Source organism: Rhinolophus ferrumequinum, chromosome 12, assembly GCF_004115265.2.
Source record: "Rhinolophus ferrumequinum isolate MPI-CBG mRhiFer1 chromosome 12, mRhiFer1_v1.p, whole genome shotgun sequence".
NCBI lineage: Eukaryota > Metazoa > Chordata > Mammalia > Chiroptera > Rhinolophidae > Rhinolophus > Rhinolophus ferrumequinum.
The window spans coordinates 76542667-76558173 of NC_046295.1; the positions used below are offsets into that span (position 1 = coordinate 76542667).

The 15507-nt window shown below is 46.8% G+C and overlaps 1 protein-coding gene across 5 annotated transcripts in view; it reads left to right on the forward strand.

Moving 5' to 3' along the window:
- GARNL3 (GTPase activating Rap/RanGAP domain like 3) overlaps window positions 1-12622 on the forward strand; it is a 125604-nt gene extending 112982 nt beyond the window's left edge. For 3 of the 5 annotated variants that reach the window (XM_033123062.1, XM_033123063.1, XM_033123064.1), the window contains 7 exons: window positions 2711-2777; window positions 4374-4481; window positions 5969-6087; window positions 8004-8142; window positions 8927-9142; window positions 10580-10706; window positions 12141-12611. In XM_033123062.1, coding sequence (XP_032978953.1) covers window positions 2711-2777; window positions 4374-4481; window positions 5969-6087; window positions 8004-8142; window positions 8927-9142; window positions 10580-10706; window positions 12141-12318 — 954 coding nt within the window. In that variant the 3' untranslated portion in view covers window positions 12319-12611. Of the gene's footprint in view, window positions 1-2710; window positions 2778-4373; window positions 4482-5968; window positions 6088-8003; window positions 8143-8926; window positions 9143-10579; window positions 10707-12140 lie in introns of all 5 variants that reach the window. The other 2 variants (XM_033123061.1, XM_033123065.1) reach the window with 1 other exon arrangement.
- The last annotated feature ends 2885 nt before the right edge of the window (window positions 12623-15507 follow it).

A 15507-nucleotide genomic window follows, 5' to 3' on the forward strand; every position in this document is an offset into this window, starting at 1 on the left:
GAACGTGTCTGCCTCTGAAGACTAGGCCCCGACACCCAGCGTGCTGTGGCATCCACAGCGGCATCACAAGGCATGATGGGCACCTCAGGTCCCAGCTACAAAGCTGGTAGCTCTTGGTCCCTCCCCTCCAGAAGTTCACAGTCTGGCAACGTGGACACATACATACCCACTACGGCTTGAAGCCTCTGGCTGAGATAAGTGTCGTCCAACTGACCTGTACGAGGACAACTGAAGTGGAAGTGATTCGAAGTCAAAGTGGGAGTGATAGGAATGGTCCCTTCAGGGTCCAAATGTAAGGTGTACCCACTGGTGCTGGTCCATAGCTCCAGCATGCTACCAGCTGACAGTTCTTGAGCATTAACCAAGTACCAGGCCCGGTACCAGGCACTCATGTAAGTGACCGCCTGGAATCTTCAGGTGCTCTTAACTAGCTCCCGTTTCAGTGAAGACAGTGATGTTCTGAGAGGTGGAACAAGCTCTAAAGTGACAGAGCCGGGATTGCATTAATTCGGTCGCGCGTCCAATGAGTATTTACTCTGCTCCTGCTCCATGCCAGGCCCTGGTCAGGATCTGGGGATATAACAGCACAGCAGCGTGGCCTCTGCTCGGTGAAGCTCGTATTCTAGTGGGGAGGATGGCGCCAGTAAACAAACAGACAAGTGAATGTGGGACAGCGATACGTGCCATGCAGATAATGACAGGGGAGGGGTATGACCATAGCAATGGAGGAGCTATTTGGGATGCGACCCCCACGTCGGTGCTCTTGCCCTCTGGGCCTCGTTGTCTCCCACCCCTCGGAAGTTCCCACCGCTCCTGGTTGTGGCATTTGCCCCATTGTGCCTTGTTTTATGTACATGTGTACTTTTCCGATTTTTTTTCTAGAGGGGTGAAACCTTGCCTTATTCATTTCTGTATGCCTCATAGCACCTAGTACAGTGCCAGGTAATGACAGGTAGGAGAGGGGCAGGGGTTCCCGTGGAGGAATGGCCAGAGCCAAGACAGCGGCCCTGGCTGAGGGTCGCCAGTGAGGGGTTCAGCATTGTGGTGAGACTGTTTAGAGGAGAGGGCTGCGCTTTGGTGACAGCAGTGAGGAGAAGGGCTCACTGGGCTGAGGGCCTGTGCTTGGAGCCCACGCCGTCCTGGGCAGTGCAGAGAAACATCAGGAGAGAGATGAGCTGAGCCTCGGGAGTCAGGCCCATGCACCTGCCTGGGGAGGTCGGGCCAGCCTGACATGGCAGCAGTGGCACACAAAAGACAACTGAGGGACACTGAAGAGAATGCTGCTGGACATGGGTGAGAGGGGAGCCCCTGAAACTTCAGGACAGCTCTGCTAACAAAAAAGAGGAGATTTAGAAAAGCTCGTCATGTGTGAGAGAAAGATAATAGCCTTCACTGAGTGCTGAGCAGGTGTCAGGCCGTATGCGAAAATCTTTGCTTTATAGATGGAATTCTCATTACAGTCCGGCAAAGTATCATTATATCAGTTCACAGATGAAGACTTGAGGCCAGAGGGTAAGCCATTTGCCACAAACCACCGAGGCAGTAAGTGGCATAGGCAGGATTTGAACTCAGGTCTGTCTGACCAGAGTCCATGCTCCTGTGTGCTCCCCACCCCACAAGGCCTCCTGCGTTTTGTGGATATGGAATCTATTGCATTTGAGAAAACAAAAGACTTAGCAATACGGACTGGAGTTCTGAGGAGAATGTGTGCCTGAGGTTGTCAACTTAGAGATTTTAGGCACAGAGTCAAATTTGAAGCTATTACAGTGGATGTTTTTATAAATGAGAGAAGAGCCAAGAAATAGAATAATCTGAAGTGGGAGAGAGGGCAGAGGGAAGAGATGTCACATGTCAGAGGCTGCGGGATAAGCACTGGGCAAAGGCCTTCAGTTTGCGGGAGAAGCCAGCTGTTTCCTGACAGTGTGGGAGGGCTGAGGACTGAGGACGCTAGTGAGGAAGTGAAAGAAGCAGGTGATTAAAAAGGGTCGGAGTTTTGAAAATCAGGTCGAGCACCCTTTTCTCAGAAACTGAGGCCCAGAGAGATGGATTTGCCCAGGTCCCAGAACGAAGTCTCCTGAGTCCCTTTTCATTGTGTCATGCTGCCTCCCTAAGGTGAAGGAGAGAGAGCATACAAGTGAAGACATGCCTTGGTGATTTGAAGATTCAGAGACCTTCCATGTTTGAGGCAGGAGGAAGCCTAGCGGAGGGCAAGAGTGGGAAGGTAGGACAAGAACCAGAGGCCTGGCTCAGATCTTGGCTGTGGCACTTAACGAGCCCAAGGACTAGAGTGACTTCACCTCTCTGAGCCTCACTTTCCTCATCTGTAAAATAGGAGTAACACCCATCTACTTTCTGGGGTTGATGTGAGAGTGAAAGGAATAACCCACATGAAAAAGCCTTGTGGACTGGAGCACACTACATATATATGAGTCATTTTAATGGAGAGAGCAGACATGCTCTCAAAGGGATAAAAAGATGATAGGAAAATCCCGGTGGAGAAAGAAAGGAGAGCCATTCCTCTCTTTCATACCTGCCGTGTATTGTAACCATGGTCTCCGATGGGGCAATGGGTGCTGGTGAGGTGGCAATGACCCCGCAGCACCTGAGTTTCCAGAGCCTTGAGGGCCACTGCCAAACACTCGTAACTGGGGACTATCTTGAATGGCATTGGTGTCCAGCCTGCCACTACCATTACCCGTTATCATTGCAGGTTAATTTTGTTGCAGCTATTGATGTATACGAAGATGGAGAAGCCGGTCTGCTCTTGTGTTACAACTGTAAGTGAAGGATGTATTTTTCTCGTTATTTGCTAAAACCAACTGTTCTTTTTGGGGGCCATTTAAAGGGACTTAACTTTAGATTGTTCCTGTATCCTTAACTGCACTCCAGGGAGCATCTAAAACGTGCAGTCCTACCTGGACCTCCCAATACACCCCAGACCTCCTGATGAGATGGCATGAAAGCCATTGCCTGTGGCCCTGTCTCCAAGATATGGGGGTGACAGTGGCTTCCATTTAGGGAGCCCTTACTGCGTGCCCTGTGCTGTGCTCGGTACGCTCTAGTCGATGTCTCTTTAAATCTCAGGTACCTATAGTTTGGAGATAAGGCAACTGAGGCCTGGAGAGGTGAACCGCCTTTCTCAAGATCATGCAGAACAACAAAGCCTGGGTTCACATTTGGGGGCTTCTTGACTCCAGCCCCCAAAACTTTAACCACAGTTACTATTCTACTGTTTGCTATTTCTCAGGCATTGATGACGTCAGCCTAAACCTAGGTATCCGGCCTCAGTGGGGGTCGTTTGGGTCAGACCAAAGGTGCCAAATTGGGTCTTTAAGGATTTCCAGCATTTCAAAGCTAATATTATACAACACTTAAAAGGATCTTTTTAAGGCGAAAAAGATCTAAAAGTACTAAGATATTTTCCTGGGTAAGGCTACCCAGTCTAACGAAAACAGGAAAACAATTTTTCAGCCAACAATTGTATCGATTTAGAGTGATAATGCTAGTTATATCACATGGGGCAGATACTTTGATTCATTAATCTCTGATTAATAAGTATGGGAAAGCTAGTTATTAGGAGAGAAATTTGTTTGATAAACATCTTTCAAAATTTGAGATTTATAGGGAATAAGTGAGGAGAAGGTAGTCACGGGGAGAAGCCTCTTCATCAATAAATGGCTCTTTTATGATACTTTGGCCACAGAGCTATCTAAACCCTCCTCAAAATCACCAGTGTTTAACAGCCCATTTGATGGGAAAGGCCACACCCAAGGCAGCAGGAACAGGCCACACTGCCCATGTGCCGACGAGGTCCTTAGATGCCAGTGCTCGGTGGCCAGGCCACTGCTGCCCTCTGTCCTAGGTTTTGGGGGACAAAGGGGAAGAGTAGTCACAGGTTTGAAGTCACTTCTCGAAGATGTTAATCTCTTTAAAGTATGGTCTTTTTACTTTATTGAAAAAAAATCTAAGCAAAACTTGTGGCAGAATGCTTTAAAAACTGATGTAGATTTTTCGCTTTTGACTTCTTGAAAGGATGGAGGGTTCTAGGTGGGAGAGAAGAACAGAAAGTAGAGCTGTTCTTTAGAATGGGACAGTGAATCCCAAAATGAAAAGGGAGCATGGACACAAATGTAAATGACGTCCTCTCCGTGCCAGATTCGAAGCTTACTGATTCAAGCAGGCATCGTTCTGGCGGGCACAGTGGTCCAGCCTCCTGACCTGGAGAATCTAGCGCCGTGACAGCATTCGTACCAGCTGTTTCTAAAGAACGAGCACATAGGACGCTATTCTTGGTGCCTGGTTGTCATTTATCTAAGTACAGGGATGTAAGCATTGTCTCTAAGGAAAAATGAGTCACTCTTGTTTCGTTGCAGACAGTTGCATCTATAAAAAAGTTTGTCCGTTTAATGGGGGCTCTTTCTTGGTTCAACCTTCTGCGTCAGACTTCCAGTTCTGTTGGAACCAGGCTCCTTATGCGATTGGTAAGAAAACCTTTTACCCTAACCCTCTTCCCCTGCATAGATTCGTCTGAACTGTTCAATCCTATGTAAGCGAACTCCCTGCCTTGCTGCTAAATTGCCATAAATTGTGTGGCTGTGATGAGTACTCAATGTTCTTTTTCTTCTTTAATTGCTTTTATTGTTCCTCTTTTGGGACTATTGTCTTCCACTGTATCTCCCAGTTCTTCTCTTGAGCATTTAAGATCAATTAAATCTCAGCTTTCAGTACTGGGGTATCTTCCAGTATCCTTTCGTTTCTGGGCCTCTCATTCCTTTCTCTAAAATTCAAGAGCAAGAGTTCCATCCTTAAATCACTGACTGTCTGGGAGGAGAAGCACAGTGCATTCAGTGCCGTTCTTATGTACTTTGGAGCTTGAAAATCTAGAATCACAGATACTCGGATACTTTGCCACGCAAATGTCGGGGCACACGTGGTGGTGCTTCACTTCTGTGGTTCGAGAGCCACAGCTGGGCACATGCTTGGTGAGAGCCAGACCCAAGCCAAGAATGTTCAAGTTAGTGCTGTTTTCCTCAAAGTAAAAGTATTTGTTGAGAGGTAAACGTAGGGTTTTGAGAGGCAAGCAGAGGAACCAATCCAAGATACCGAAGGTTCCGCTTAATGACAGATTAGATATGGTTAAAAAAAAGAACAGAAAAATGACGGAAAGGTTGAAGTAGCTGCCAGATCCTGAGTAACAACACTGGAGGTCACTTCCGAGATCAAGGCGAGAGGCGTGGATGTGATAGGAAGAGTCACCAGGGTGAAGCCAAGAGAGTAGATGAGTTCACCGAGGAGAGGGCAGAGACAGTGGCCAGTGCAAAGGAAGGGGAGAGAGCACGAAGCGGCCAGTGAAAAAGGCAAAAGTGGGGTCACTGGGCAACCAGGGCCATTGCGGTGCCTGGAGGTCAGTGTATCATAACAATGATGTCAAGAAGAGGGGCTGGCCATTAACAACTCAGCAAACACACTGAACCCAAGGGACACTGTGAGGGGCAGGGAGGACCACGTAAGACGCAGCCCCTGCCCTGATACATATGACAGGAGGAGGGCAGAGGAGAAGTAACTGACAGGATGAAGAGTGAGTACAGGCCAGGGTTTCCAGGCAGAAGGGCAGGTATCAAAGGAGGGGGGGGTGTCAGCTCTCGTCCAGACGGGAATAAGGGGAGAAGTCGGCAGGGAGCCGCCAGAAGATCTGGTTACAGGATTACAGGAGGAAAAGATGGCAACGAGAAATGGAGACGGTGCACAGCCACTAAAGGCAGAAGCTCGGCCACTACGGGGAGGCTGTCCTAGGAGTGAAGGCTCTCTTAAAATTAGGGGACATGCCCCTTGAAGGAAGAAGAGAAGCAGCCAGAGGAATGGGAGAGATAGACGTTAACAGAGAAGCGAGGATGGATATGAGACAGTCATGGCATCTCCACAGCCACAGCCAGGGGACTGGGGGCTGACACGCCCCGTTATTTTGCAGTCTGTGCTTTCCCGTACCTCCTGGCCTTCACCACTGACTCCATGGAGATCCGCCTGGTGGTGAACGGAAACCTGGTCCACACAGCAGTCGTGCCTCAGCTGCAGCTCGTGGCCTCCAGGGTGAGTAGACCTGGAGTTTTATTTCTCTCTGAGGGCCTTTAGGAGCCCGTAGCATCAGGAGGCTTCAAGTGAGCACAGACAGTCCTCTCGTCCACTTAGGGGATAATGACAGCACTGCTTGTGTGTCAAGTGCCAGAAAGGAGATGAAAAAGCTGAAAACAGGCTCATGGGATGGGTTTTCATGTGAGGCCCCTTAGGCTTCAAAAGTCCCCTCCTTAAGAGTCATTCAGTGCTGGGGGCAGCTGGGGAGCGCTCACAGAAAAGAGAAATCCCCCATCAGACTGGGTCCCTACTGAAAGACAGTCCAAATCTAGAAAAGTAAGAGCTGCAATAGCACTTTTTTCGTTTGCCGCCTTCTGTCCTCAGTTTAAATTTGAATCCCAAGAACTATGGCTGAGTGATCTGTGTCTAGTAACAGAATGTGAGCAAAACCGAGGGGTGCAGGAACAAAGATGGCTTCCCAAGGTGTCTTGTATCACTGGTCCATAATCCCGGAGGGTGGTTTTAGTCCCCTGCCTGAGTCAGCACCACAGTCTTTCCTGGTCCTGCCAGACTGGGCCGGTCCCCCTGCTTCACCCTCTGTGGCACTTTCTCCATCCTGACATGCATCACGTCTGGTGGTGGGTGACTGTGTATTTGTCTGCCTGCCCCGCCACACTGACACTTCTGTGAGACAAAGGACTGTGCCCTCTTAATCACAAGCATGGCCCCCGTGGTGACCTGTAAATGTTTAACCAGCCCTGCAGAAAATGGATGTGTGTGTGTGTGTGTGTGTGTGTATACACACATACGTTAGTTGATTATAAATTGTACTGATACTAAAATAGCTTATAAATTATAAATAATAAAATATAGCGAGTTTTATCTTAAAGTCCATTGAGCCATTTGGCTCTCACAAAATGCTTTTGTTAATTTTTGCTGGACTCTTCTCTGTAGCCAACCTCTGATTGTACAGTTGGACGTAGAGCTCAATCCATTAATTCTTTTTCCAGTAAGGTTGTCATTAAGTCTGATATGCGATCCACTATTAAACTGTTTCTCACCCTGGTACAAATCAGTCATTAAACCAAAACTTTCCGTTTCAGCACTAAACATTCCATTTAGACTCAACACACCTTCCATTTAGTCTTGTTACCACTTCTCCATCACTTTAAGTCTAGACAGCCCAAAAAGCAACAACTCAAGCTCTGATTTGTAGCATTTGTCAGTTTCCATGGTGTAAACAGTCCCACCTTGATTGATTTCAAGCTTCCAGTGTGACACCACAGATCAGGAGCCAGTATTACATGGCATTTCCACCACTCAGACACTATTGCTGCAAATCACCTCATGGGCATAGATCATAGTAAGTGTAGGAAAATAACTAGGAGCGGCGGGATTTGGATATTTAGTACCTTGGTTTTTAATATAATGTACGCATGTTTAAGTTTAATAATGGCTGTGTTTAACCACTGGGTTGCAAAATCTCTGAAAATTGGCCCGCATGCGTCAGTACGAGCTGGCTCCCACACAGCGCTGCGGTCACCTCCCGGGCCCCCACGTCACGGGTGTGTGCAAGCAGGTGCGGACTCAGTGCGTGAGGGGCCCATTTCCCAGTCTGTAAGTGGACCTGGCCAAGTCCACAAATCCTTTCCAATTCTGACACCCCAGGTGGCTGAGATTCCTGTGAGGGAAGTGTGTGTTGTGTTTGTGTTTGCAGAAGGTGTATCAACAAATAGGAGGAAGTGAGGGCAACTGAATACTCAGGAAGAGTTTGAACTGGCTGTGCGGGGCTTTGCCCTGGGAGCCCCCACCGCAGGCCCCGTTACTGCACTGCACGGGGGGGAACATTTAGGGGCTTTGCAGTGATGACAGGAGGGCCGGTGGGTGCAGGGCCTGTAAAACCAGGCAGCGGTCATGTTTATCTTTCTTTCTAGTCGGATATCTACTTCACAGCCACCGCAGCTGTGAATGAGGTCTCATCTGGAGGCAGCTCCAAGGGGGCCAGTGCCCACAATTCTCCTCAGACACCCCCAGGCCGAGATACCCCAGTGCTTCCTTCTTCCCTGGGGGAAGGTAAAGTCCATTTGTACTGTCTTATTAATAGATATTTTTAGTCTATTCTGATTTCTCTAGTTCATTATCAAAAACCGACACGTGCTTACTGCCTAAGAAAGTCACTATTTAAAGCCATTTAAAAAAAACTTGCATTCTGAATGCACTGGTTGCATTCTTAAGAAACTTTGTGCTAACCACAATAACAAAAGTTCCCATTATGGAAAAAAAAAATGTTTCAATGGGGAGAAGGGAAGTGAGGACCAGAGAGATTCCGACTTGCCAAGCAGCTATTTTTCCTTCAGGGATGTTAAACACATAGTGGGTTTTATGGCTAAAAGGTAATGGCCATAAAACCTACACATTACTCAGCACACCCAGTCTTTCGCTCTGTCTAGCTTTGCCCATGAATCCCAGAGGCCTTTGCTGTGGTCACTGGTCGCGCTGAACACAGCATTTCCCAACCTCTCACCACATCAGTCGTCTTTATGATTCCTTGTTACTATAAAGCACTGGCGGCTGTGCAGCTGGCAGTGCAGCAGCTATTTGTGGTTCTTGTCTGCTCTTTCCTCCTGTGCAGGCATAACCAGTAGTGGGTGCATTTAATCCAATTTACCCGTGGAAATGGTGCCCTTAGAAAACAAAGCCATCGGGCATCATTACTGTATTGCTCCTAATGGGACATCAGCGTGTGACATATCATCTTCCTTCATGACAACTATGTTGAGGAACCAGAAATTACCATCTTGTAAATAATAGGAACTTTTCTTAAAGTTCTGATGTTCTTTTCTAAATCATATTTCAGGTGAAATTCAGTCAAAAAGTCTGTACAAGATTCCACTCAGAAACCTTGTCGGCAGAAGCATCGAGCGACCTCTGAAATCGCCCTTAGTCTCCAAGGTCATCACCCCGCCCACCTCCATCGGGGTTGGGATCGCTGCCATTCCGGTCACTCATTCCTTGTCTCTGTCCCGAATGGAAATTAAAGAAATAGCAAGCAGGACCCGCAGGGAGCTCCTGGGTAATGGCTCTCAATTTTTCTGTTTTGCAGTTTGTAAACATAGCAGCTGATTTTACCTTGGATATTCATCCTCCAAAGCAAGGAGTTAAAAAGAAACTGGGTTAAGAACCCCAGCTTTAACTTCTCCTCCTTGTCTGTGGATTTAACTGTACAATATCACACTTGCAAAAACTAGAAAACTTTCTTGAGCTCTACTCTCCCATTGAGTGGTAACTCTCCGTTAAAAGTATCGATAGGCCTCCTTTTGCCTAAGAAATAAAGTTCAAATTCTCTATCCAAATTCTTTGTCCCTTTAATAAGGGATTTATAATAAATTACAGTGCACCTCCACCAAGGAATACTATACAGTTTACTCCCAAAAATAATGTGTCAATCTATATTTATTGGTGTGGAAAGCCACCCAAAGCATGGGTAAAGGGCAGCAGGCAGTTTGTAAATACAACTTTTAAAAATATATGTTTTTATATTTTAAAAATATAAGTCTCTATATATGTATGATTTCCTAGGGGAAAAAATGTCTAGAAGGGTTTCCATCCTACAGTTCTGAGATAACATTTTTTATTTGTATACCCAAAAGTTTAAATTTACCATGTTTGTCCGTATTTGTGGTGCAGTTCAGTTATCACTTTTCAAAGCCCCTAGACCATGGGGCAGGTCTACGTGGGTGGTACAGATATAAGATTCCTGTTAGGCCCTTCTCTCTCAAACTACAGATGGGAGACCAGATCAGAGAAACATAAAGTACCATGGTAAACTGTGAAAAGTCTAGACCGTTATAAAGCTTTTTGTTCGGACGTATGAAAACAACATGAGGAAAAAAGGAAGTGATATGTTAAGCCCGTAAGAACTGTTTTGAAAACTGGAATTGGGAGCTGCGTGGCATAAAACTGTAAGGACAGTGGCCTTAGCACATGCCTGCCCTGCTGTCATATTTCCGGAGCAACTGGAGAAGGGGATTTTGGCCACGTGACAGTGCAGGCTTTGACACTGGCAAAGTCCATGGGTTCCAGAAGGTGGTGCCTTCCACTGTGCTTTTAAAATATGTGTATTGCTCTTTTTAATCCACTATTCCCTATGAAAGCTTGATCTCCAGCCCCTGTTTTACAAGCCACTGTGCTTTTCCGAAATTGAACCTCTGGGTTGGAGAATTAGTTTCCAGTGGGAGGATTGTAGGAGATTTTCTCTCCTTCATTAGACTCTTCTGAGTCTAGTTGATTTTTTAACTATTTTTTGGCCATACATATATTCTTTATCATCAGGAAGAAAAACCTCCCACCAGTAAGAAAACCAATTATTTAAAAATATATACTTTATTGTTTCTTCCTGATTCTATCCCAATAATGAACCAATTCCCAACCAAGAAGAAAAGGACATTCTGTCTCCATGGCAGTCCTGTGATGGTGACCCTCTGATCTGTGACTCTCCCCTGCAATCCAGGCCTCTCCGATGAAGGTGGACCCAGGTCAGAAGGAGCACCAAAGCCCAAATCAAAAGCCCGGAAGCAGTTAGAAGAAAGCCAAGGAGGCCCCAAGCCAGGGACAGTGAGATCAACTAGCAGCGACAGGTAAAGGAGGAAGCAGCCCCAGCATCCCTGCTCAGGGTGGTGGCCCTTCGAGTCACAGCACTGTCACGAGGCCCTGTCTGCTGACTGACGATGTCATGAGCCAGCCCTTTGACCAGCCACAGCAGAGGCTCAGCATCCAGCTCTTCTCTCAGGCTCCCCAGAGAACACAGCCTGCCAGGGAGGGGCCCTGACAAATAGGGAAACTCACTGGCAATCCCACAAATGCTCATTAAAATACGAGAGACTTTTGTTTTTTTGCTCACCAGATTGACAGAGATTTTTTTTAAAAAACAAAAGTGCTCTGTAAGAGTGAGGGGAAAGAGACACTCTCCAATACTTCTGGTGGGAACAGAAACAGCTATAGCCTCTCTGGATGGCAGTTCAGAGTCACATGTCAGTGTATACTTGTTGAATCCCATTGATTTGTCCCCTAAGATTCTCTGTGTCCCTCAAGCAACATCGTGCCTGCTCTATTAATTCATTCAACCCACATTCCTGGAGCGCCTGGCACTGAGCTGAGTGTTGGAGATGACCTTCGGGCATTCACAGGCCAGTGGGAAGGCCAATAAGGACACTCTAGGCAGGACAGCATTCCAGGGTGGCAGGTGATACAGAAGAATGAGGGGTGCCATCCGCCCACACCTGGGCTAGGGAGGGTCTCAAACATCAGGAGAGGCTGAGCCAAGTCTCATAAACTACGTAGGCATCAGCCTGGCAGAGAAAAGGGCAGCACTACTCATGCTTTAATCCGACAAACTTTTATTGAGCCCCTACTATGTGACAAGGCCCCTGCAATCATGGACTTTGCATTCTTGTATGGAGAAACAGACAATAAACCTGTAAACAAATAGGCACATTAAATCATTTCCAATAGTGACAAGTGCTGTAAGGAAATTTAAAAGAAGATAAATGATGGAGGTGGGGAGGATAGAAGGTCTACTTGGAGGGTGTGGTCAAGGAAGGCTTCTTGGAGGAAGTGGCACTGAGCTGAGCAAGAGACACAGTGACATACGAAGGAGCTGAGAAGAGGCTGGAGGGGTTGGCAGGGCCAGGTCCTGTGGCCTATGGTCCTGTGGGTAGGAGTTTCAGGCTTGTCCTCAGGCCATGGGTGGCTATGAGAAGGTTTAAGATAGTGACATTATCAGTATTGGCACTTGAAAAAGGTAAACAGTGTCTCACAAACACCTCCGATGTGTCACCGCTGGCCTTTAAAACTCACAATAACCCATGACTTAGGGCTACCTGACTGCAGAACTCAAGCTCTGTTGGGGTGAAGGGTGACTCCTGCACTTCCCCACTTCTCCCCCGGAATGGGTGGGGTTGGGGGGAAGATAGGCTAGAACTCAAAGGAGCAGGAAACTGCCAGACACAATAGGCCCATTTCAGTGCCCCCCCCACCCCAGGGATCCTTTTCCAGTGACTTTTTTCTTCTAGGATCACATCGGGCTCCTTGGAAAGTCCTTCTACTTCCGAAGCCAATCCTGAAGGGCATTACCACTCGACAAGCTCTGACCAGGACCCTGGGGCAGACAGAGAAGGCAGCCCAGTCTGGGCCGGCAGCCCCTTTCAGCTCACAGCCTCCTCCGATGAAGACATTATTGACTTGAAGTAAACAGAGTCCGAATCGAGTTTGCCACCATTAATTTTCTTATGGAGGCTTTATACTTTTTAACCAGTTCTGACATCATTTCTCAACAAAATGTGGCTTTAAGCCTGTCCGTGATCTATTGGACCAAACCTTTGGCACACTCGGCCAATTTGGGTCACTCTCCAGTGTCCAGTGCCATCTTTCTCGACCTTTGTTTCTTTCTGTTCAGGAACCATCAGTCCCCTTGTAATACAGGTGGTAGATTTCATTGAGGTTTTAGATAGAAACTTTGAATAAATCAAAAATGTTCATTCTTATCTTACTGCAACCTTCTCTTATATTTTATATACTCGTACTTAGATGGAAAAAATTATTTTTTCATTAGTTTTGATTTATGTCACATAATGTGTTTCTTTTATAAAAAAAAAGCTATTGCTTTTAAAATTTATTATAAAATAAGTTTTCTTTCTGTATCTTTGGCCCATTACTGTTTCAGTTCACTGTGATTGGAACCAGCTATGTAGCTGACTGTTGACTTTTGAGAAGCTGAATGGTTAGATCTTAGAAGCTCCTGTTTTCTTCTTCCTGTGTCTCACGAAAAATAATAAGGTATAGGAGCTTGTAAAGAGTCTTACGATTATTTTGTTTGGTTTTATTGTCACTCTCAAATCATATAATCAGGGAACAGTTACCAAAATTATCATTCTCAAGTTCCCTCCTCTCATCCGGGTCTGCTTTTGCTCTTTACATGAACCAAATAATTATCCTTTCTCTTGTCATTTATCTGCCATCTGTTGCTCCGTCTTCAAAGTGAAAAGAAAATGTGGATTTGTCCAAATGCAAATGACATGGTGAAATGTCAGCCTCTAGCCAGGACAGATCAAAGGGGGAAAATCTAGTTTCACTGACATTGTAAAAAAATTTAATCTGTGTGAAGAAGGTAATTTACCTTTGGCTTTTTAATGCAGTCTGAAGGTTGCATTTTATTATATCTCTTCTTGCCTCTATTCCCCATCAAAAGAAACTTTAAATCATTTCCCCTGTTAACGCAACTCTGAGGAGTTCTGCAACTAGTTCCTCTTCGTAAATGCAGAGGGCTGTGTGTGACATGACCTTGATCTGACAGATTTGACAGAAGTTTGCATCCTGCCTCCCTGCCTATCGCACAAAGGATTCAACATGATGAATCCAAGCTGAAGGCTGCCTAGTTCCCTTCAGCAGAAGACAAGAGTAAGAAAGTAAATTAGTAATACAGTAAAGACAGTGCTTTTTAGGTAGACCCAGGTGAGGCGTTTACAACCAAATGTGTCTTGGCAGCATTCAGCATTTCCACTATTCCTTTGTGTTTCGTTATGCCCTTTTCATAGATAGGGGAAAACATAAGACCAGCTACATACTAGATCTTGACTTCACCAAAAGTTTTGTAAATTAGGTTTTATTATTTTTTGCTTTTCAAATGAGGAAACTGAGGCTCAGAAAGAGGGAATGGTTTGAACCTGTACGTTCTCTGACCCCAGAGCTGTGCTCTCTCCCCTGTCCACCATACAGAGCCAGGCCTGTGTCAGTTGGTGACACATCTAGCTGGTGTTTTTCATGTTAAACGAAACTAGAAGCTTTATGAGCTGTATATGTGTTTTTCCTGTCATCTTTTTTTCTTGGGGTTTCTTGCTTCTCATCCTTGCATATAAAAACCAGGGCTTTTTAGACAGTTTTTCCAAAATAGGGGCAGCATCGGAGCCACCCCATGGTTTGACAAAAGTCACAGATCTGAGGAATGAATGAATGTAGAAAGGACAAGAATTGGACCCTACTCATCAGACTAGTGGTGCTTAGCTTGTAAAAAAACAGGTGGGAGCGGGGCTGCTCTGGCAGCAATATCTGCTTATAAAGGTCAAGCAGTACACCCCCAGGGAGGGAGACGACCAGCCAGAGGGCAGGAGCAGGTTTGTAGGGGTCTACGGCTCAGAGGGGCTGGAACTAGCTGGGCTCACAGAGCATCCTGTCTACCTAAGCCTCTCCCTATACCCCACTGGCTGAGTTACAAAATAAACCATCTACCCGAGCAGTTTGCCCATGGAGTTTGAGGCATGTATCCACTCTGCAAACACCAAGTCCTGTCCAGAGGAGGAGGTCACGTCCATTAGGCGAGGGAGAGAGGTAAAAGACGATCACAAAGCAGTGATAAGTGCTGTAATAAGAATTGATAACTCCAGCACAAGATGCTGAGTAAGCACAGAGGGGAGGTTGCCTAAGTCTTTAAAGATATAGTACAGTCAGGTGACTGCACTAGGTCAAACAATCCTGATCACACTGGCTGGCACTTGAGTGCTTCGCAAGTGTTGGGTTTTATATACATTGCCCCTTCTCAAAACTCTCTTGGAAGATAGATACTGTCATCCCCACTTAGAGATGAGGAAACAGGCCCAGAGAAAGATTAGAAGCTAAGCTTCTTACTCCCGTAGTCCTGATTCTTTCCAGAATTACACAGCACTCCACTAGAGCTGCCTGAACCCAGTGTTGGCTACAAATGGTGCGATTTTCCAGAGCCCTGACCTCATCCTCGCTGAGGTAGGTAGAGGCGTAGAGAGCTGGCTATTAACACAGGGAACTCAAAGTTGGGAGGTATTTACATGAAGATTCAAGAGCCAGGATTACCGTTAAGTGAGTGTAAATTAACAGGGTGCGTGGAGCTCATCATGTAAGCCCAGATCAGTCACACACATGCGTCATGGGGGACCCCGCCCAACACAGGTCCTCAGCACCTGGAGGGCCTACGTAGTCGTCGTAGGCTCTGAAGCCGTCTGCAATCTAAAAGCAACAAGTGGTGACCGACACAATAGTAGGCTGCGGTGCGCAGGGCCACGCCTCCGTCCCCAGCAGCCCAGCTGGAGCGCCGAGCCAGGCTCTGCGTCCGAGAGGGGAAAGAGCATCCCAGGGCAGTCATTTGGAGAGCTTCCGCCCTGCGGCTCTCAGTGGGCAGAGCTAGGCCAGGCGGAAGGGTCAGGCTTCTCCAACGTAGGCCCCAGAGAGGCTGTTAACGCGGAGCAGGAACTGCAGAGCCGACCACTGCAGGACAGTTACAGCTCCCCAGAGTGCGCGCGAGAAGTGCTGGGCGTGGCCCACGTGCTCCGCCTTCGTCCGCCTCCCAGCATCTTTAGTTGAAGCTTGACTGAGGCAACTCCAGATGCAAATACAACCGCTGCTCTCCACCCT